Source organism: Oryzias latipes, chromosome 13 (genome assembly GCF_002234675.1).
Source record: "Oryzias latipes chromosome 13, ASM223467v1".
Lineage (NCBI taxonomy): Eukaryota > Metazoa > Chordata > Actinopteri > Beloniformes > Adrianichthyidae > Oryzias > Oryzias latipes.
In genome coordinates, this window is record NC_019871.2 from 27,718,359 (window position 1) to 27,741,519 (window position 23,161).

General features: G+C 40.3%; 1 protein-coding gene across 3 annotated transcripts in view; it reads right to left on the minus strand.

Moving 5' to 3' along the window:
• Nucleotides 1–23,161, minus strand: part of rap1gap2 (RAP1 GTPase activating protein 2) — a 123,658-nt gene that overhangs the window by 85,813 nt on the left and 14,684 nt on the right. For 2 of the 3 annotated variants that reach the window (XM_023961597.1, XM_023961596.1), the window contains exon 2: nt 14,862–14,897. In XM_023961597.1, the coding sequence (XP_023817365.1) occupies nt 14,862–14,897 (36 nt within the window). Of the gene's footprint in view, nt 1–14,861; nt 14,898–18,609; nt 18,982–23,161 lie in introns of those variants that run through there. The other variant, XM_023961599.1, reaches the window with a different exon arrangement.

Here is a 23,161-nt window from a genome sequence, read left to right on the forward strand (position 1 = left end):
GCTTGTTTAGTATTCCACAGATGGCTTTTGATAATTAATTTTATGTACACTCCCAACAAAAAAAGCAGCACTGTTTTAGAAATTGCTAAATCTGAGAAGAGAATGGCATAGCAACAGTAACTACGGAAGGCAATGCTGAACGGGGTTTGTGTTTTACCATCTCTGTCCATTCAATTCGCACTAATAGCTGCAACTTCAGCAAAACAGCATAGAGCTGACCCAGCAGATCTAGATTCGCACCTGCAGCCCATCATTTGCTTTTGTTGGGACTCTGGGTAAATAAAAAAAAAAAAAAAAAAAAAACTTTTTCTTTTAAGGAAAGGCACAACCCTTTTAGCGGCAATTGGTGCAAACAAACAGTCAAGGACCAGCTGAAAGCGCCAACTGGGCGTTGCTCAAGTGGAGACGAATTATTCCGCTGACAGAAAATTGGTTGGAGTTAAGTCCTGTCAGGGTGCGCACGACATGGATGCACTGAGAGGGAAACGTTGTGTTTGTGTGCATGGAAAAACACGGGTCAGAAGGAGACGACCAAATGCAGTTTCAACAGAGGAAACGCGGTTTGCTGGACCATCTGTCAAAAGCTGTGGACGTTTGACGATGACTATTAGGGTCACGGAGAAGGAACAGACACATAACTATGATTTACAACAGAGACAATAAATAAAAAATATGATAGCCTTCCTCGCCTCCTTCTGCTGGTTCTTTCTTTCTTCCTTCTTCTCATTAATCCCAAGAGGGCAGCCATTTAGTTTTCATCCGGTTTATTTTTCTCTCCCATTGTTGCACTCCTCTCTTTTTTTAAATCAACTCTGCATTGATAAAGAAGCATCCTCTACCCAGTATTGCCATTATCCTTCATTGTTTTGCTGGTGTCTTTGAAGGAGTCATTGTCACAAACAAAATCGCATTGTAATCATACCAATAGTCTAACTATCTGCAATACTTTCTTGGCTTTCCAATTCACAAAGTTTGCCCACATCCCCTTAGACAAACTCTCTTTTCTTACCTCTCTACAGCATCTCTTGTTGCCGTCGGATACGCAGGAGATGTTGCTGGAGATGCGTATGTTTGTTTACAAATGAGCAACAGAAGCAATCAGAACTTCACTTTAAACATCCTTTTAAGATGATCTCCAATGGCAACGCTGCCAGGCCTAGTTAGTTTTGCCAAAGACTCCCACTGACAAGACGGACAAATTGGTAAGACGGAGGATGGAAAGCAGAACACGTGCCGACATGGCTGTCGAGGGGTACTCATGAAACGACAGGTTTTCCTAGAGTTATTGCAGGGATTTGGGGGAAATTTCCTTCTGCTTACCGGTCATAAATGTTGGACTTTTTAATGACAAAAACAGTGCAAGTTCTTTATAGTTTTTTCTGTCAATAAGTAGACATTACACTACAAAAAAAGCATTCATATTTTGTGATGCTAACCTGATAGTTTATTTGCTTAATCTTCATCTGAGAGTATTCGTTCATCCTCTAAACCATTTTGTCCCTTTCAGGGTCACGGAGCTGCTGGAGCCTATCCTGGCCACTCGTGGGCAAAGGCAGGGGACATCCTGGACAGGTGGCCGGTCTGTCGCAGGGCCACAATCACACACCCATGCACCCTCACATTCACACCTTAGGACAATTTAGATTGACCAATGAACCTGAAGCATGAGAAAACCCAGAGTCTTTCAATGCCTAAATGAAACAAAGCTATAAGAAAACTTCTAGCAACTCCTTTAACAACCAACACACATAAACTCACTACTCAGTCATAATTACATGCACCAGTACAGGGGTCGATTCATACGGGCGCTGCAGGTTTTGGGGTTGTGTCTTGGCCCGTGGAGGGTCATAGGAGCAACTACAACTTAAAGGGAGTGCAGTTGTGTCTTTCAGTTCTCTTGAAGCTCGTGCAATCACCTTAAAGAACGTCACAAAAACGGAACATACTATTCTTGTGCACGTGGAATCGTGCGGTGCCGCTACAGCACCTTACTGACCTGGTGCAGGTGATACCTGTGTGTCTGTAGAAACAATGATTTACGCCAGCACGGACCAATCACTGCTTACTGACGTCATTTGACTCCATTTGACTCGGCATCTGTATTGGGAAAAAATGGCGACTGAATCGACTTTGTTTGGTTGGAACTGGAAGAAAATCATTTTCTATGGGTGACTTCACAGCCACTCCATCCAGTTTTCAGATACAGTTAATGTTTCCAAGAGTCGGGCTACATGAAAGGAGTTCACAATTATCATGTGAACGCCAATTATTGACCCCTTACACCAGGGGGGTCAAACTCAAATTCACAGTGGCCAAAATTAAGCAGTAAAGTAAAGTCATGGGCCAAACCCAATATTTATTGAAAAAATTAACTGCAACTGATATGTAATGTTTAACCTTTTCATATAGTGTCTTCTTATGTTATATTCTTTGGTTACTGCCACGTTAGCTCCGCACACAAGACAAACAGGTCTGTACTTTATATTCGTGAACAGATAACCTGCCTCCCGCCTGTCTTCAAAGCTCCTGTTGTCCATCTTTCCTTTGGCCATTTTTGTGGAGGATGAAATCAATTTGTCTGATGTGACTGGAGCATGGCTGTCAATGACTGTCAACAGATAAAAGGAGCGCTTGCCAGTTTTGACTGCGCGCCAACACACTGGCAAAGCATTGTGGGATTTGTAGTATTAGTTGTACAGTATATACCGCGGGTCAGCTCTAATGCACACGTGATATGATTTCGTGGGCCAATTATAATATATAAATGCCAAATCTGGCCCACGGACCTGAGTTTGACACGTGTGCCTTACACAGAGCACAGGGAACAATTTCGTGTGATGTTCCGGCGTCTCGCCTTACTCACCCTTGCGTGTTGTGTTAGTGTTCTCTACAACCAAGTGTGCATGAATGTTTTGGCTCTATGAGCTCACCGAGCGGTTTTAAAATTTTAAACTTGTGTGCCGCCCATTTTTGGTCTGCATCCACTTGGACAGTTGTGACTAAGGCCTAATCCTGTAAATAGGGTCCTAAAAGGGTGGGTCGTAACAAATGGTACAATCCTTTGGCAGATAAATCTTTACAAAACAGTCCTCTTACACATCTAGAATGCGCTCTATTTGTTACCTATCTTTGGTGTTTTGTGAGTTTAAGATTAAGCTACGTGCATCCAGAACCAGGGTCTCTCTGCACGTGTTTGTGCTGTTTACCTGTTCTGCACAGTTTACCCCTTCTGGAGCCCTCCATTTCTCCTAATACATGAGGGTCTTTTTTATGGGCCCTTTACAGCGGCACTCAGGCCAGATGGTGCGCTTATCAACCACTCTGTGTGTCTGTGTGTGTGTGTGTGTGAGTGTGTGTGTAACATCACGGAAATGGCAGGAGGTAAATATTTGTCAAAAACCAAGAGGCAGCTGGTTGTCTGGGGGACTTCAGAGAAACAAGTCTGAAGTCCTAACCAGAAAAACACACATCCACACACAAAAAAACCAAAACACAACAAACCCACTGGTGACTATATATTTAGAAGACCAGGACAGGGAATTGTTTCAGATTAGATTTTGCAACTAAAGTTTTCATCCCTGATGATTAGATAAAAATGGTTAATCTTTAGAAAACTGTTTAAAGTAATTAACTAACACAAAAATAAACAGAAGTTTGCAAAAGTAAGGTTAGAAGCTGTGATAAAAAAAATGATACGCATTAACCAATTGGTGCAGAGTCACTTTATACAGTAAGATGACTATTTTTAAATATTTTTTTAAATAGTTTTACTTTTTTTCCTATTTTTTCCCCATTGCATTTCCATTTTGATTGATAGAAAAAAAATTTGAAGCTCCTTTTAAACAGTAAGCAAACCTGTACTTTCAAACAGTTTGAAAGAAGATCTAATATGTAGAGACAAGTTCATTCAAATGACTCACATTTTCCCTGAACGCAGACACTTTAAAAGTGAAAAGTAGGATTTAGTGTTTTCTGGTATTTTCGGTCCTTTATTTGCCAGCTTGGATCAGAGTGTTGATTCAGATAAAGTTAATGACATCACCAATAGCAACTGCAGCAACCCTCCAGCTAATCAAATATCAACTAGCTCAACGTTGTTGCTTTGCTTCACTGCCACTGTTCTCAAAATTTCATTTTCCCATGTAGCCAGCAGCTGTTTTCACAACATACTTATATGAATTTCTTAAATAACAAAATAATAAAATATTCATTAAATGTGTTTTCTTAGAGAAAAGGTCAATGCTTACACTTTAATTCCTGCTTTGATCTGAAAGGCTTTTTTTTCCCTGAACTCTTGTTCAATTTTTCTTTATTGTTACTGAAAGAAAACTTTTACATTGACAATGTCTGTACCAAATGCTGATATTTTTAATCAGTAAAATACAGATTTACTTCTATAAGCGTTCCTGTGTTTATATTTGCTATAAAAATTAAAAATAAATGCCTGTAGAAAACGTCTTACCAAATTAAAAGCACACAGTCAATTTGGCGTGCCATTTCCCCAGAATATGCAGTGCTGCTTCCCTTGTCTTTGATGTACTCAACTACCTAAATCAGATTTAACCTTGGTGTGCACAGAGGCTCTTGTGTCTGATTGGTCACAAAGCGGTGCTACTCTCATGATCAGCGTTTAATAAAGCCGCTGCTCCTCTCCACACCTGCAACGCCCCAAACATCACTCCCGTCTGAGCAACGGCAGTGACTAAATGAACCTTCTCCTGCTCTCAGACTCTGCATAAATGTTTTTGCGATTCCACACTCCTGCCATGTATCCCCCCTTAGGTGAAACCCACACTTGCACACGCACTGCAGCTCCAAACACTCTGGTTGCTATTGGCAACCAGCAACATTGCACCCGCTCCCCTATTACCTGTTATATTTTGATGCGGCGGCAATGAAATCTGGTCTCAAGGTGAGACGACCAGAGCAGTCACCATGGTAATGAGCCATATTGGACCATCCCTTAGGTGACCATTAGCTTTGACTGCCATGGCAACAACTGTGGCTCCCTGTAGTTTGCAGCAAACAGTATGGCTGAGAAAACAAGAAGATCATATTTGGCACTGGGGATCTACAGCCATTAGGATGATGAAATGTGACGCAGTGTGTAAAGTGCAACTAGGAGAGGAAAAAATTGAGCAGGGAAGGTGAAATTAGAGGATGATAACATTAAAAATAACTTCTCTTAATAAAACTATGATGTTTTTAGCTTCCAATTCTTATTAAAGCATGAAACAACAGTCCTCAACAAGTTGCATGTTAACAGGTGGGAGCGCTGCAGCAAAGGAGATCATGGTGAAATTGCTCCCTCTGCTGAAATCTGCTTCCCCATTGAGCTGCTTTCATTACACAGACACACTGCGCCCTCTAGTGGCTGCACAAGAGGAAACAGATTCATGCAATAATATGGAACCAAAAGTCACTTTTCAGAGAGAAGTCTAACAAAAATGTGAAGCTGTCATTGGATCTGAAAGCGTAAATGTGCTTCGAGTTATTCTAATATTTGAAAGTGAAACTCATGAATTACTGAGCATCATTGGGAGTGAGAGGGGAGGGGAAGTGCAATTTCCTCCTGGCGGTTGAGAGAGCTTGGGTGGTGTTCAGTCACTTCTCACATCGCTCTCATACAAAGCGTCTGTGGCTTTGCGGTTCCACTTTCTGTACCATTTTTCACACACACTTTGAAATGACAAGTCCTGCATGTTTTATGGCTGCTTCAATCAAGTCCGCCCGCTCGACTGCATGTTTGTGTTGCGATAAAGCTGAATCCACCTGCTCTCAAAATCAACCCCGGCTTGGAGTAATATTCACAGCTACGAACCTCTGTCCTTTCATTACCGCTGCTCTCCTTTATCTCGTCCCGACATGGCAGGTTTTTATTAGGTCAGGCGTGTGGCTGCAACTGTGTACACTGCTTTAACAAGCACTTCTCATAAGCAGAACACAATGCAGCTGGCAGCTCATTAAGTCTCCATATGTGACTAATCACTGCTTCTTCTCCTGGCGCTGTAGAGCAAAGCCTGGAGCTTTAATAAGCCGTCACACAGAGTAAATATACCAGCAGATATGCAGTTTCATGTTTGTTTGGTGGTCGCAACTCGCCGTAGTTGCCTGGAACATAGAAAGGCACAGGAGGACATAGAGCAAATGCCATGCTCCAGAAATAGCAGCAGCACTTTTGCCCTTTTCCATGATGCCAGCAGTAAGATAACATTTACACCTGGCCCCTTTAAAACTAGGCTTTAGGCAGAGCTGCTTTTTTTTTATTCCCTTTTTTTCTTCAAAAAGATGGAACCTCACATCCACACTTTTAGAAAAGCCTTCTCACCTTTGTCATGAACTCCATTTCTCTGGAGCCCGTCTAAAGTATCAGCTTTACTTCTGTCGTTCCACTCTGGGGTCAGCTGAGAGCTTCTTCTATACAATGTGTTAAATGGAGAAACTCAAACGTCAGGGCTCTGACACTGAACACACCTGATGGCACTCTGAAGCTGCGTTCACACTGCCCTCGACATAAAACGTTCATACGTGCGTAAATGCACTTCCAGCGTTCGTGTTCAAAATGTTTCAGGACCGTTTTTAGGCTCTACCTACTAAAACACGTGTTGAAAGTCAAAGCAGGTCAATCAGGGACTTGGATTTGGTAATGATGTACGGGTAGGTTCTTTCTTAATTCAGGGAAGTACTAGACATTTGGAAGTTGATCATTGGGGAGAAATAATAACTACGATTTGCTTCTGGCTTTAATTCAATGTCACCAACTCAGAACAGAGCTGTGAGAGAAAAAGCCTGGAGGAGGATTGACAAGATTTACAGAAGGAGAAACTCTTCCCTGCTTGCCCAATCTAAACACCCAAGAAACAGAGCTACATTTGGATTTAAGCAGCAGGTTTGTTTGAACAGAGGAGAGAATAAAGGGGATGGTGTGAAGACAAGCGGGGTCTAAGGATGCAAAGAATAGATGACTAAGGTGAGGTCTCTGCAGCTGCAGCTGGCTGTATAGCCCACGAGCAGACAGGATCACTGGAAACTGCTGACCAGTATGAACATTTAGCTGTGAAATTCAGCTGGGGTGGAGCCAAAAAACAACAACAATCTAAGACAAGGGTGCCCGACCCAGGGGGCCCGGTCCGGTACCGGGCCATGGGCCACTTGGTACTGGGCAGAAAATAAAATGCAAACACTAACTAGAATAATTTCCGTTTTTTTTATTTTCTGATACTTTTAATGAAGGTTTATTTTGGAAAAATACTAAATTATGTTCAACACATCTGTCTGTCTTGATGCTTCACGTGACTTTAAGCAGCTGCTCAGACCGCCAAGTTATAGCTTAAAGCTACAAAGCAAACAATAAAACACATTTGGAAAGTTTCTTTGGGGGGAAAAAGAAGAGCCTTCAGCAAAAAGCAGTTATTTACAGACAAAACCAGGAGTTTTAATCGACATTCAGATTTCTTGAGACAGTTGTTCCAGATGCTGCTCGTTTACATATGCGGCGACTGACTTTTGAATGTTTCACACACGCAGATAATGCAGACACGGTGGATTCATGTTTATATTATATTTACAAAATACCAGTTTTACGACGTTGTGTCATTTTATTTTGCTTTAGTTATCCGTCACACATTAAAAGTCGGACGCGGCTAAAGTTAGCATCCGGTTGCTAGCATCCACTTTGACGTTAAAGGGAAAGTCTTCATCACAAAGTTTAGGTTTAAATCAGCCGCAAACATTTGACAGAGAATGAAAATTCAATCAAATAAAGGTGGCCTGAAAAGGTTGGAAAATCTAGGACATTTTTCCAGTTTCTTTTACTATACAGTAAAAAGTGTTAGTGGATGCAGAGTAAGGAGACAGGAAAGTGTGCTTGGTTTCCATGGTTAATTTGAAAACTGCACTCACTACTGTCCCTACAGATTAGTCTGCAGTTGCTTTAAACTCATCTTTTGGTATTTTCCACTTTCCCAGTGGTTTTTATTATAATTATGTCGTTTTTAGCCAAACTTATTAAAATATACTGTCACTTTCTAGAACATAGTTTCTGCAGAGCTGGTAGTTCTTTTGCACTTGCCTCTAAGTTACGGCGAGGACTGATTGCGCAGAGTAACACCGCCCCCTCCTTTCCCTCCCCCTCCTCATTGCTGAGAGGTCTCTGTTTACACACTCTCCCGCTAGTTTACATCCCCCTCACACTTTCAACCAAAAATGGCGAGCAGTATTGTAGCTATCCCACCGTACAGTTTAGATCCAGATTCCAGCTCAGACGAGGAAAACAAAGACGTACATGGATCTATTTGTCTGCCAGTGGATGATCAGAATGGAGCAGAGCAGGGAGCTTGTAGCCCACCCAGCGTATTTTCTACGTAACAAATGAGCTTTTTTTGAAAAACGGCAATTTGAACCAAGAAATACTCAGAAATGCAGTTTAAAGCTCAATATTTGTGTTATAAATGTCCTCCATCCTCAGCAAAATGCCATAAGAAGATGTTAAAAACACCCAAAACTCCATTTTCATCAGAGTGAGTCTTCAAACCCTTTGTGTTCTGCCTGCGTCAGTAAAAAAAATCCTCTTGGCTACTAAAGTGCGTGATTTGGAAATAAAATGTGTCCCAACGGGAATTGGAAGAGCTGGAGGAGCCGATCTCTGCTCCGTCAACTGAAGGGACGAGTTAATGATGGAGCTGTCAGCGCTGTGTGTGACAGTAATTGCTGGTGTTGAGTAACGCAGCATGAATCCTTCTGTGTCAAATGTTACAGAGCTAGGGCATGGTGTTAACCTGACTACACAAGGATTATCAGCAACACGTTTGACCCCCCCAGCCTTTCACTGCAGCCACATTTCAGTTGAGTCCCAAACACCGCTTGTGCTATATCTTGTGGGGTCCAGATGACCCCACACTTACATTGACGTGTTCTCCCTACCATGACAAAGGTGGATAAAGGTGGAAAGATTTCATGTAATCCATGGACACCAGTGAAGATCACAAATCATTGAACAAAAAAGGTTTAGTGCAGTGTCTTGTGGGGTCCAGATGACCCCACTCCCAACGTTAACGTGCCTTGGAGGCACGTTAACGTTGGGAGTGGGGTCATCTGGACCCCACAAGATAGCACAAGGGATACAAGACCAGTAAGGTTCAAGTTGGCGGAGATTAATAATATTGTCTAAAAGTGGATTTATGTGTTGATTAATTCAATCAAAGCACTTTAAGCAGGAGGACATTAACATTTATATAATATCTAAAGAAATTTTAATACACCAATCACCAATCATCCTTCCTTCACAACCATCTCATATATGAAACATTAATGAAAAGCATGAAAAATCTGTTTAAATTGAGCCTGATTGTTGCCGTCTTGCTGTGGTCCAAACGGTAAAGCAAATGCAAAACAGGTCATGTTGTTTTTCTCCAAAGAAAAGAGAACTACAACTTAGAGCAAGACAACCTTTTGCATTACTAGAAAAAAACACACACACACTCGTACAATCCTCCTCTGTTTCAGCTTTTTTAACTCTTCCAGTCCTACACGTTCAGTTTTTGAGACATCACTGCTTACAGAATTGCTTTGTGAGACCTTTTAGCTGCGTTTAATTAATGTGAATGAAAGGATACTCAGCGAAGGAATAAACAGCGGTTACTTACCAAAGTTTGCGTGGCATGGTTACACAAAATGTACAGACTGATCTGTGTGCCCCCTTTGCTCCCCGGACTGTTTTATTGCCCCTGCTCACCCTCCTGTAATATTCATCCTCTTCAAGACAAAGCGGATTCATGTGTTTGCACACACACACACACACATGATCACACGGGCACACAGGTTTGATTATGCAGTTATTAATGAGGTGCAGTGCGCACGTTTGAAGGCGGAGAAAGAGGCGGTTGGAGCAACAAAAAAGCCCAACGTCAGCACAATAAAGGAGGAAAAATGACAAAATAGCACCCTAACCCCCCCCCCCCCCCCCCCCCCCCCCCCCCCCCCACACACACACACCAAAACCTAAAACTTTGAAGTGAGCAACATATCTGCTGGGTTTTTTTTATTCCTCTGGCTTTCCACTGACCTTTCTTTCACCTTTCTTTCACCACCATTCTCCTGTGCTTTCCAGGTTGTACATTTTTCATAGCAGTCAGGTCATTGAGGAATATGGCAGCTTGAAAGCTAACTCTAAAAAACTGGATGCACACAAGCAGAAAGTCAAACTGCGACTTTTGTGTTTTAAATTAAACTTAACAAAGTCTCTTCTACTTTGACCAAGCATAGACATTTGTGACACAAGCTAAAAATGTCGACCAAATCTGCTCCATTAAACACAGAGTTGACATCCGGACCCTTTAAAGCCCACTGCATCAAAGAATGAACAGAAAATTCTTTGTCTTTAAAAAAGTTTTGATAATATCCACAAAAAAAGTCATATCAGCTTTTTATGCCATATAGATAGTAGTGATTTGGTTTTTGTTTACAACAATGTCTGATGTACTTTCACAAAGTATGATGCAATTGATTATTTAGAGTTGATTCATACAGATACATGACAAAAAAACATTTTAAATTGTTCCTTCAACTTAGTGCTCTATGTCAATGAGTTTGTATTTTTTTGCACAAATTAGTACTTTAGTATCTTAAAGTTCCTGCTACTAATACGTGTTCACAAAATATTAATTTGTCCACACATAATGCTAATTTGTACACACAAATGCTAATGTGTGCAAACATAATGCTAATTTGTACACAAAATGATAATTTGTACACACAAATTGCTACTGTGTGCACACATAATACTAAGTTGTACACACAAATTATTAGTGTGTGCACACATAATGCTAATTTGTACACACAAATGCTAATGTGTGCAAACATAATGCTTATTTGTACACACAAAATGATAATTTTTACACACAAATTATTCATTCGTTCACACATAATACTAATCTTTGCACACATAATGCTAATTTGTTTGCACAAAATGGCCACAAAATACAAAATTGTAGCCAAAAACTAGTAATTTGAGGAAACATTTATTTTTGTGGCTCTGTAGGTTAATCCTCTGTTCTCTGTCTCTCTTTTCTTTTTTTTTTTTACCGTGTTTGACCCTTTTCACCTGTGTTGTACACATCGACTGTGCATGCGCACACACACACACACACACACGCACAGTTCTCTGCGTCTGCAAAGACAAGAGTCACGACTCACTCATTCATATTCACAGCCACTCCACAGCAGAGGCTCTGAAGACACCTGGCCAGGCAGGAAAGGCTTTCATTGCCGGTTTGCGTCTGTGTGCAAACACCGCTGAGAACAAGCAGATCTTCATTTACATGTCACACGCTAACCAAATTTGTCCTGTAAACAAAGTCAACAGTAACCCTATCTGAAGTTTTGTGTTTTTTTTCACCTGCATGCCGCTCTGGGCCACAGTTGTGCATTTCAAGGTGCCGCCCCATCATCATACACCAGATTAATAGAAGACCTTGACTTTAGTCATTGACTTTCACTCAGACAAGCTTTCATGTGGCTGTCTGAATTATTCAATCCCCGGATGGACCCCCACTGCTTCCATTCAAATTAAGAAAATGATCAAGCGCCAGGTGCTACTAATTAAATGCACGTAGGAAAAGACAGAAGGAGGAAGAGGAGGAGGAGGAGGAAGGGCTTCTAAGTGGAAAATTAAGGTTATGGTTATCGCTTGGCTAAAAAAAGGAAGAAAATTATCCACAGAAATTTTTTTTTCATCCCATGAGTCAGAAAAGGGCAATAAAAATACAGATTTCAACTTTAATTAAGTGCTTTCAGATCTTTCTAGGGGAAAACAGAAATGTTCCAGCAAGTTCATCTAATGATTTAAAGTCTAAACAACTTGGAAATATGATTTATGAATAGGATTTAAGCCTTTTTTTGAGAATAAACTGAGTTTTTAGGATACAGAATTGTCCCTCTTTTCCTCTCCCCTCCTGGGGAGTGGGAGTGCTTCCAGACTCCAGTTGGCTCATCCGTGCTCCAGTTCCTGACCGTGTACCTCGTCTCTGCTCCTGCTCCTACACCTGGCTGTGGTTCCTGTCTCCGCCTCGACTCGCGCCTTTGACTGTCCCCCCAACCACTGCTGGATGAAGCTCGTCTGCTGGACTTTTATATTTGTAGTTGTAGATTTATATAAGTTAATTCTTCTCTAAGATTTCTGGTAAATCGCCTGTCTGTCCTGGGGGAGGATCCCTCCTTCATGTGGGCACCCCTGAGGTTTCTTCGTTTTTTCCGGAATCCGAGTTTTTCCTTTTTTTCCTTACCGCGAAGGGGGGTCTAAGGGCAGGGATGCCAGTATAGCTTAGTCAGTTTGTTAGTTCATTTTAGTATTTTTCTATTGAACTCTTTGTATTCGTGATCCTTTTGAGTTCATGTTTTACTTCGAAGCCCATCGAGACGACTGTTGTTGTGATTTTGGGCTATACAAATAAATGTGAATTGAATTGAATTGAATTGAATTGAATTGGTGACTGACTGATTTTATCCTCGAAAATGTTTTTAACCACAAAAATTAGAATAAACTTTAGTAAAAAAAACAAAAATGTAACAATATTTTTTTATCATAATCTTGAGAGAACAGTTAAATTGGAACATCTGCACGTTTTCTTCTGGACGGCTTCAATTTATTTATTTTTTGATCTACTCTACTTTCTTTCATATTTTTTTCTGGTTTTAACTATTTCAACACTTTTAGTTGTAAAGCTTGTTTTTTTTACTGACTGATAAACTTTTGTATAATGACAGCTTAATTATATATTTCTGTTTTTAGTAACTGAACGATGCCCTTTCTATGTTCTTTTATGTATTGTTTACATGTTATCAACCTTATAATAATTTTCAGTTTTTAAAGACTTTTTATGTTGTTTTATTATTTACATTTTATCAAGGCACATTGTTGTCTTAATGAATGAGTGTTGCACAGAGCAAAGATCAGACCAAAGTTTGCTGTGCTTTTTTACTGTGACTTCAAGTCAAGCCTCAATAACCACTAACTTGGAAAAATGTGTTTGAATTAATCATAAAGCATCTTTGATGCACTAACAACTTACAGCTGATCGTGGGATGAGAAGTTAGCAGGATCACACAAAACCTGCTGTTTATAGCGTCATTATGGCAACAGACCCGTCAGACTCAGATGTGTGGAAATTAGGATTCCCGTAAAATTCCTAAAACAATATTTACATTTGGATTTTCCCTGTCCGTGCATCCCCATAAATCCAAACCAAAACTTTTAAAGCTCCAGAGGAAAGAGGCTTTACACAACAAACACGACAAAAATCAGATGATACTGAAGTGGACTGCACGACACTAGCAGGGCAGGAGTAAGGACAGTGTGTTGTGATCAGTCTGCAACAGGGAAACCACTGATAAAAAAAATGTGGTCTGCTGCAGTAAATAAAACATCATTAGAGTGGCTCTGTCTCTGAACTGAACCTCATTAAACGGCAACAATGGCTTTCACCCACAATGATTTTCATTTGGAGGACTCACCAGCACAAACTTTCAGCTCCATACTAATGAGAAAATGTACAGCTCTATGCATTTTCATCTTTTCATGTGTGATTAAACGACACTATGTCTTAAAATTGTTATTATTAATGAGATGAAAAAGCAAAGAGATTTCTTGAGGTTGCAGACATACTTCATGATGATTGAAATCCAGTCACTGGTGACAGCTGCAGGGCAGCATAGAGGTCAGCATACTTAAAGTCCCACCCTGATCATCTTTTGATCTATTTTAAAAGTGTTTCCAGTGGCCTTTTAAATATGATCGTGCAGTTTTTGGACAAAAACAAAAAGGCGTTGTTTCATAGGACACTTTCTGCAGAGCAGCAGTCGTGCAACCCCAATCCCCCTTCCCGCCATCCTATTGATAACGCACTCTCCCGCTACCTTACAGCCCCTCACACAGTCAACCTGACATTAAGGGTAATTAATATCAGAGCTATCCAGCCGTCCATTTCAGATCCAAAATCCAGCTCAGACGAGGAAAACAAAGACGTCTGCAAGTGGATGATCAGAATGGAGCAGAGCTGGAAGACTGTGGCCCATCGTTTCTTTCTACGTCACAAATAAGCCCGATTTCCAACTGCATTTTTTTTTACAACGATTTGAATAAAGAAATACTAAGAAAGCTCAATTTTATTAATCTATACCCTCCATCAGAAAATACAAGAACACGTGAAAAACACAATTTTCATCAAGATGGGGCTTTAAGTTGAACTGTATTATGGCTGAAATTTGGTGAACTTTCCCATCTCAAACTGCTTTTACACTAAGGGCCTAGGGAACCTACCCCCCCCCCCTCCTTTTATATACATATACATATATATATATAATACAGTATATACTGTATATCAACCACATTTACACTTCAATAGGTGCCTCTGACTCAGTCTGGGGTTAAATATCTCCTCTGAATACACAACCCTGTTAGCAAATCAGACTTTTCAGTCATGCTTTTTTCCTGTTATTTCCTCAGAATATTACAATTACTTGATGAAAAGGTGGAAAGATTGAATGTAACTTTTAGCATTCATATATCCATTGGGACTAAATATCGTGTTACAAAAGCTCAGATTGACTAAATGAGCTTCATCTGAGAAGAGTTTGAAGTTTGAAGTGACAGAAGTTTAGCAGACGAAGATGAAGAACTTTACTAGACTAAGGTTAAAAAAGTGTGTATAATCTAAAAACATGTTGATCAGAAGAAGCCATTATTTTATGCCCAGTTCTGCTAAAATGTACACACCTTTTGATGCGATCAACCAATAAGGGGATCATGTTTTTATGCATTAAGACACAATCTAAAGTAAATGACCAGAATCTGAAGGAGAACTCACCGAGCTCTTAGCGCAGCCAGAGTCGACTTGTCAATCCTGGGAGAAAGCCAGACAGAAAAAAGGCAGACACACACAAAGAGAGGTGTTATTGATTTCTCAAAGCAGCAGTCAAATGTATCACTATTAGTGCTTTTATTTTACAGGACTGCAGGGATAAACAACGGCTTTGTCCGCTCAGATCAGGGGCGAGCAGTAAACATTTATGACTTCATTTCCACAGCCTCCCCTGTGGCCTCTGGCAATATTTTCAAACAGGCATCTGTCTGTCTGCAGTTTGTCAGCTTTGTGATCCTTTTTGTAGCCCGCAATGTTTCATATGGCACAAAAACTCGGAGTATTTAACATTCTGACTTCCATGCGGGGTCAACTGGCTCAACAGCTAAACCTGACGCTGCGTCTGAGAAAAAGTCTGACATTTACCAAGGTCATCTCCCCGCAGTGTGCACCTACTGGTTGCTGCCTTTGTTTATAGGGGCCATATTCATGCCTCATAACAACATGTTCAACAACATGTTCACACGCTAAACACACACAATCAGAGACGAGCATTTTCACTTTTCAGTTCTGCTTCCAAATTTTGCCTTCAGGGTTTGTAAAATATTCAGACTCTGTTCCTACATTAATGACACCAACAACTGTCTTTAATATGATGCCTGAAACACACTAAACCTTTTCTGTGTTTCATGAAAACAAACATACGTCTATAACCGACGCACACAACTGCAAAAACACATTTATAGCAGCAGCTGAGCTGTCTTCTTAGAGGAGATTTGAATGTGGGACTGAAAGGGAACATCGACGAGGAAACAGACACAAAAACAAAGAGGCAACCATCTGATATTCAAATGTCAGGAAAATAAGTTTAGACTCAACTACAGTTAAACACGCAAACATGTTTTACACAGTTCGTGCTGCCACCATGTCTTTATAAAATGATAATTGATAATTAAACATATTAAGGGCAGAAGTTCACTCCTAATTCTATCTTTTTGTTTCATGAAACTGTTCGATGATTCTCTGAATTAATAGTGTTGGGCTTGTAGTCATGTGACCTAGTTATGTGAATGGTTTGATTTTCTTATGCCACAGTCACACCAAACTCCAGTTCAGTACCAAGTATTTCTCTCTGAGTCTTAATGGTTGGAGATGTCCTGGATTCATTCTAGTCAGTAAATCAGATTGAATCAAATTGCTCAAAATGAACCTAAATGAATGACGAATCGTATTGTCAATCACAAATTAAGTTATAAAAATGAATGCGTTCCACCTCTACATTCATGAGAAAGGACTAAGTTATGGATGTTGGGAAAAATGATGTATAAATTAATAACTCCTTTAGGACAGTGGTCTCCAACCTTTTTGGGGTCACGCTTTAATGTCAGGCAGGATTTTCACGGACCAGTCCGAACGGGCTCTCAGTTTGTTTTTAATATTTATTATGCTTCCGGTTTATTAAAAACCTATGTCTCATATTAAAATGCTAGTACAAACATTTTGTAAAAAAAAACATCTGAAAACAAAGATTTTTTTCCCTCACAGACAAAGATTTAATGAATCAAAATAGTTGATTTGTTGAAGTTGTCTATGAAGACTCTCATTCATCCAGGTTGGTTCCATTGTTCCTCTCTATCCAATGCAAAGAGAACTGCAATGAACAGTATCTAGGAGAAACCAAACAACCCCAACACAAGCGGCTTTACCAACATCGCAGAGCCAACCCAAGTGGACCTGAGTCTGCAGTGCATCTCCACCTGAAGGCCACAAACCACTCGTTCCAGGACAGTGAAGTCCGAATTCTAGCCAGAGAGAAAGGATGGTTTAAGCGAGGAGTGAAAGAAGCCATCTTTGTCAAGAAAGATAAACCTTCTCTTAATAACAATGGTGGTCTCAGGTTTATTTTTCCATCTAGTAAACCTACTACAATTTGTTGTTTCTGATTTGTAAATAATTTTAAAAAAGCAACAGTTTTTTTTTTTTTATAGAACACTATTTTAACACCAAGATCTCAATCTCTGATCATCTTTCAGGGCAAAAAGATTGATCATATTTTGCTTTTACATGAATCCTGATTCAATGTGTTCTTTTTTTAACACAGAGGAAAATTTTCTGTGCTCAAAATTCTTAACAGATGCCTTCCTAAGTCTCCTTTGCAGTAGGAAAATTCACAAATGTCTCTTTTATTAGTTCAAAATCAGCAACTTTATTTGATTGAATCTTTATCTTCAAATGTTTGTGGCTGGTTTAAACTTTAACTTTGTGATGAAGATTCTCCTTTTTACGTCAAAGTGGATGCTAGCAACCGGATGCTAACTTTAGCCGCGGCCGACTTATAAGGTGCGACGGATAAATAAGGCAAAATAAAATGACACAACCATCGTAAAACTGGTATTTTGTAAATATAATAATGAACAAGAATTCATCGTGTCTGTATTATCAACGTGTGAAACGTTCAAGAGTCAGGCAGAGCGAGCAGTTTTTGTTATGTGGGAACAACCGTCTCAATAAATCTCTATTTTTCTTTGGAGGAAAACTCCTGCTTTTGTCTGTAAGCAGCAGCTTTATTTTACTTTAAAGCTGAAGGTTTGGTCTTTGGTTTTCTCACTGACTCATTCTTCTCAAAGAAAATTTTCCAAAAGCGTTTTATTGATTGGTTCTTGTTAGCTTTTAAGCGTGGAGCTACTAACTCAGCGGTCCGAGCAGCTGCTTAACGTCACGTGACGCGTCGAGAAGGACGGATGTGGAGAACAGAATTCAGTATTTTCTCCAAAAAAACCTTCATTTTGTGTGAGAAAATAAACAAAACGGGAATAATGAAAGTTAGTGGATGCATTTTTTTTTTCTGTCTGCAGCCCGGTACTAAGTGGCCCAACAACCGGTACCGGTCCAAGGCCAGGGGGTTGGGAACCACTGCTTTAGAAAATCCATGTACTGAATTCCACAAAAACGTCACTTTAAATTTATACATTTATTTTAAGTTAGCATTTTTGCTTTTCCAGATGTAAGCAAATAAAAAACCACAAGTTGGCAAAGAATGATTTAAACTGAGTAAAGCTGGACCTTTTTGTTCAAAACATCGTTTCGTCCGAAACCTTTAAACCACAAACATTTGCAGAACAAATGAGTTTAATACGTTTTTACTGACAACCATCTGATTGGCGTGCTTTGATTTTGTCTCAGTATCACACATTAGCAGTGACTCAGCAGCGTAAAGCCCGGCGTGGCGTTTTGTCAGGTCCGTTACCGTCTGCTGCAGCCTCTCAGGGTGGAGGCGCAGCTGCAGGCGCGCCTGGGGAAGGTTAAGTGCTCTGAAGCTGCGTTTCAGTGTCAGAATGACTGCGAACAAGAGAGCCGGCATGAAAACGCTCCACCCGAGTGTGTCAGAGCATTAAACGCTAAATGGCCTCACAGGTAGTCTCCATGCTATTGCATGATGGGAAGTCCTATTAGCCAGTGTACAGCAGAACCGGAACAGAAAGGATAGAGGCTCCAGGAGGGATGGATGCAACAATAACATGCTTTTCATTTTTCACCACATTGGTGACAACATACAGCAAAACGGTCTGGTCTCACACACAAAGAGTTAGAGGTGTGAGATACTGAAGTCTCCCCACCCATCCTTCCTTTTCATGACAGGAGTTCACATTTCTGCAAAACCCTCCGTTCTCCCGTTACACCACTAAGTGCTAATATCGTTAGACTACTTGGAACAATAGGAAGCCCATTGTTTTAGAATTTAGAGGGAACATACCATCCAAATCCTCCGAAAGAAACACTTCTCCTCCTCAGCATTTTGTCCAAATGTCCTCAGCAGTTGTGCACTCTGCAGCTTCTTTCTTTGGTGAAAATGTGCGCTCTCCTGCAAGTTTACCAGCCTTTTTTTTCACAGACTGTGCACTTGCACTTTCTTTGCTTTTAGCTGACCCTCAGTCCCAGCCTACCCTCCCTCCTGGTTCTGGTTTCTGTTTGCCCTGTTTTCCCTGTCTCTTGCTCTTTTTTTTTGTGTGTTCTTCCCCCAACTGCCTGTCCTGAGCTGTCGTTTTTCCACTTTGCCACCTGACCACTCAGCCCCTTTCCTGAAACACCCCTTGCTCTTCGGTTGCAGCCGGCTTGAACACGCATAAACACTTGCAGCCAGCACATACAGGTATACACATATCAGCGGAGGGGAGGAGGAGCAAGTGAGGAGGGGTCATGGAGCTCTGTAATCACACTCATCAACACAACAACACACTTGCATGTTTGTTTGCTGTCCACTTCCTGTACTGAAAGACTCTTCAGTCAAATCCTCACATTCCACAGACAGCCTTCACATTGCATTTTGACTCATAACTCCAGATTAGGGATGTTGCCCCCGTCCCAATAATGTTTGCTGTTGATTTCAGGTTTATAATATGATCCACTGTCGACTATATTAGTCTACTTTCGAAGCAAAAGAGAGCTTAGCTGCAGGGAGGCTGCTGTACATAGAAACCCAGCATGCTGTGGCCAATGGGAGTGACTTCCTCACACCCTTCCTGTTCCCTGCAGAGATGACAAGTCTCATTTTCAGAGTTCACAGTGTTCAGCACTGATAGAGAAGCAACTGAAAAAAACTTGTAACCACTTCTACACTGACACACACGCACACACAGAGCTACAATTCAGTTTGCATCGTCAGTACTCCACGCTACGCTACGCTGCAGATTCCACTTCGGGGAAAATTAAGAATGAAGAAGTCTTACATGGATTATGTTGACATTGTGGCTGTGCTCTGAATTATTAAGCATTCTTTTGTTTGATGGAGAGTGTGTAGGGTGTGCTTCACACATCTGACACAGACAGAGTACTGGTATTCATTGTTCTGAAGTCTTCCTCTTTTTCTGCATCTCTTCTTTCTCTTAATGCTTTCTGTAAAGAAAATTAAGCTCCAAAATGCATTTCTGAGTATTTCTTTATTCAAGTTGTGATAAATCAGGAGTAGATGAAAAAATTGCATTGAAAAAATCTCGTGGTTGTGACATAGAAGCTATAATTAGCGAGCCACAAGCTCCCTGCTCTGCTCCATTCTGATCATCCACTTGCAGACAAACAGATCCATGTACGTCTCTGTTTTCCTCATCTGAGCTGGACTCTGGATCAAAACTCTACGACTGGATAGCTCCGATATTGCATGCCATTTTTGTTGCACTGCTAATATTAGGTTGAGAATGACAGGGGGCCAGCAATGTAAATTGATGGATGACAGGAAGTGGGGGGGGCGTACTCTGCATCAGTGGTCTTGCCCGCAACATAGAGGCAAATTTCTAATGAACCATCACAGCTATACTGAAACTATCCCCAAGGAAATTGCTCTGTTTTTTTTGTTTGTTTAAGTTTGGCTAAAAGGGTAGAATCATAATTTGTTTGCTAAGCTGAAGCTCAAACAGAAAATTGAATCATCAATGTCAGAGAATTTCCGTGTCTTTAGATGTGGTCAGATCTAAATGACAGATCTAAATGACAGATCCATTCTTTGCAGCTGTTCTCCAGTTTTTGACACTCCTGTCTGACTGTTGCAGCAGACAACATAACTTGTAGGCAACTGTTTTTTCTTTCAATCTTTTGTTTTGGGAATGAGTCACTGCGAGCTGCAGCATTAGCATCCTTACTGCTATGACATGAGTGGCAAAAGGTGAGACTTTCTGCGGCTGCATCTTGTCTGCAACGATGCTTGACGTGGTTGTAATTCCACTCCACAGCTCTGCTCTGACCTCTGGCAGCAACACAAGCCTTTTCCCCACACAACACAAACATTCATTTTACCGTCTCTGAATTCTAAAAATTGCATTGCTGCTAAAAACAAAACAAAAAACATGAAAAAGTAAAACTTTGGAGTTTTTTGTGGAGCCAGCAGCCTTGCCACATTTCATATTCGTCTTCAGTTTTGAGGCTAGAAACTTAATAAGACCATGTTGATCATTGGCTGCCTTTTGCTAACATGGAAAATGAATTGTTTTAAATTGTACTAAAAAAAAAAAGGCAGAAATAAAGTTTAGGCATGCAGCATTTGGAATTATACCATTATTTTAAATAGAAAACATTTAAACTTTAGCTTAAAATGTCAATTAAGTTACAATCAGGACAAGAAACAAACTGTAAGATAAACAAAGACGAAGTAAAAATGCATGCATTCTATTGGAGTTTGGAGACAATGGCCAAAATCTCAGGTCATGAAACTGTTCACATCAATGCTAATAAGTAAATAACGACACACTGCTTTGGAACATTCAAATCCTATTATTTTCTGACTCTTGCCCAGCAGCCCGCTGCAGCACTTGAACAGAGCGATGGGTTTAAGTTCCCTATAAAACATGTAAAAATCTATACTTAATGTGGAAACTGCCAAGGACGCTTTCTGTCATCGTTTGATTGAAAATCTTTAAATCAGTTTCATGACTTTTCCACAAGTAATGTATTTGATTTCACTATGGTTAAATGTATTTGTGCATTGAAACATGATTGGCAGTTGCCATGTGTCCATAGGTGTGGCACATAATAAGAAAAAACACTTAAAAGCTTTTCCTTTATGGCCATTTTTAGTTCACCGTGGTTTCACTGTGGTTTCACTATTATAACGCCTGTGAAAGAGCTCTTTGTTCAATCGAGGCTTTAAAGTTTGCATGTTTTCCATGTGGATGCCCCTGTTTCTCCACATACTGTACTGTATATAAGCACACATTTGATAGATTGATATGAAAATGTGTTTGTTGTTGTGTCCCTGTTGGAGACATGCAACCAGTTAAAGGTGTACCTTTGTTCTAATGGAGGCTCATGCCGTTCTCTACAAACAAAAAAAAACAAAAGCTGAAAATGTGTTTTTTTTTTATTTAGAATTAAAAATATTGACTGCTAAAGATTTTAAAAAGAGTACATTGTTTCCTTTTGTGTTTGGTAACTCCCATCTTTCTTTTGCATATTGTGTGCGGTTTCAGTTTTCTCTCTGCATCAGGGGTGTAGGTGTTGACTGCTTGGTAATAAAGTTATTTTACATTAAGATAAATGCCAGCACTGCTGTGTTGTATGGGTATTGAGAGATAAATGACTTCCCCCTGGTTGCCAGGTGCAGAAATTCATTGCAGTTTGCTGGCAGTCAGAAGAAAATAGACTCCGGTGTGTCGAATAAGTAGCTGTGATCTTTAGTGTCAAAAATAGAATCAATGTGTGTCATGAAATGCAGGCACATAAGAATCCAATCCCAGTACAACCACTGACTGCATAGGAGAACTGGACTTAGTAACTCCTTCCCCTTTCACTTTCCAAACAGGAAGTACCCGCTGGCTCCAAAAACCCCAAATCCAATAGACTTCTATTGAAAAACAAACAGTTGTTACTCAGTCATTGTATTTGTCGGAATTCTTGCTCTGATACGTTTTTTTAACATGTTTTTGTTAAACCTATTTTTTTCATGATATATTTGTCTTTATTGTAGGTTATTCAAGTAATAAAATAACTCATCAGATGTCTCAGTAAAAGCATGTGGTGCCCACTGGACCCCACCTTTAGCGTTTAAAACGTTCGACAGATTCTCCCGAGCCTGCTTTCAACTTATAGTGGTGTGGACTTCCAACAAGCTCACTCCTGAATGGCAACAGTAGTTGCCATAGAAACATTGAGTCAGACAGACTCGGAACAACCACTGCTTGGGGTTACAATCTGTCTCCTAATGGCGGTGTCCGTATCTCGGACAAATGGTGACTGAAGTGAATTAATTTGTTTAAAGATTGAAGTAAACCATTTTCTATGGGTGACTTATCTTTTTACTGTAGGGGTGCAACAAATAATCAATCTTATTAATGAATCGGTTTATATTCTTATGATCCAACGAGATCAATATTTCTGAGGCAAGTCGTTAATCAATTGGCTTATTGATTCTCCTTCTGAGCTTCTAGAGGTAGTCACCTGAAATGTTTTTCACTTCACAGGTGTGTCCTGTCAAGTTTAATAAGTGGGATTTCTTGCTTTATAAATGGGGTTGGGACCATCAGTTGTGTTGTGCAAAAGTCAGGTGGATACACAGCTGATAGTCCTACTGAATAGACTGTTAGAATTTGGATTATGGCAAGAAATTAGCAGATAAGTACAGAAAAATGAGCGGCCATCATTACTTTAAGAAATGAAGGTCAGTCAGTCTGAAAAATTGGGAAAAATTTGAAAGTGTCCCCAAGTGCGGTCACAAAGACCATCAAGCTCTACAAAGAAACTGGCTCACATGCGGACCGCCTCAGGAAAGGAAGACCAAGAGTCACCTCTGCTGGGGAGGATAGGTTCATCCGAGTCCCCAG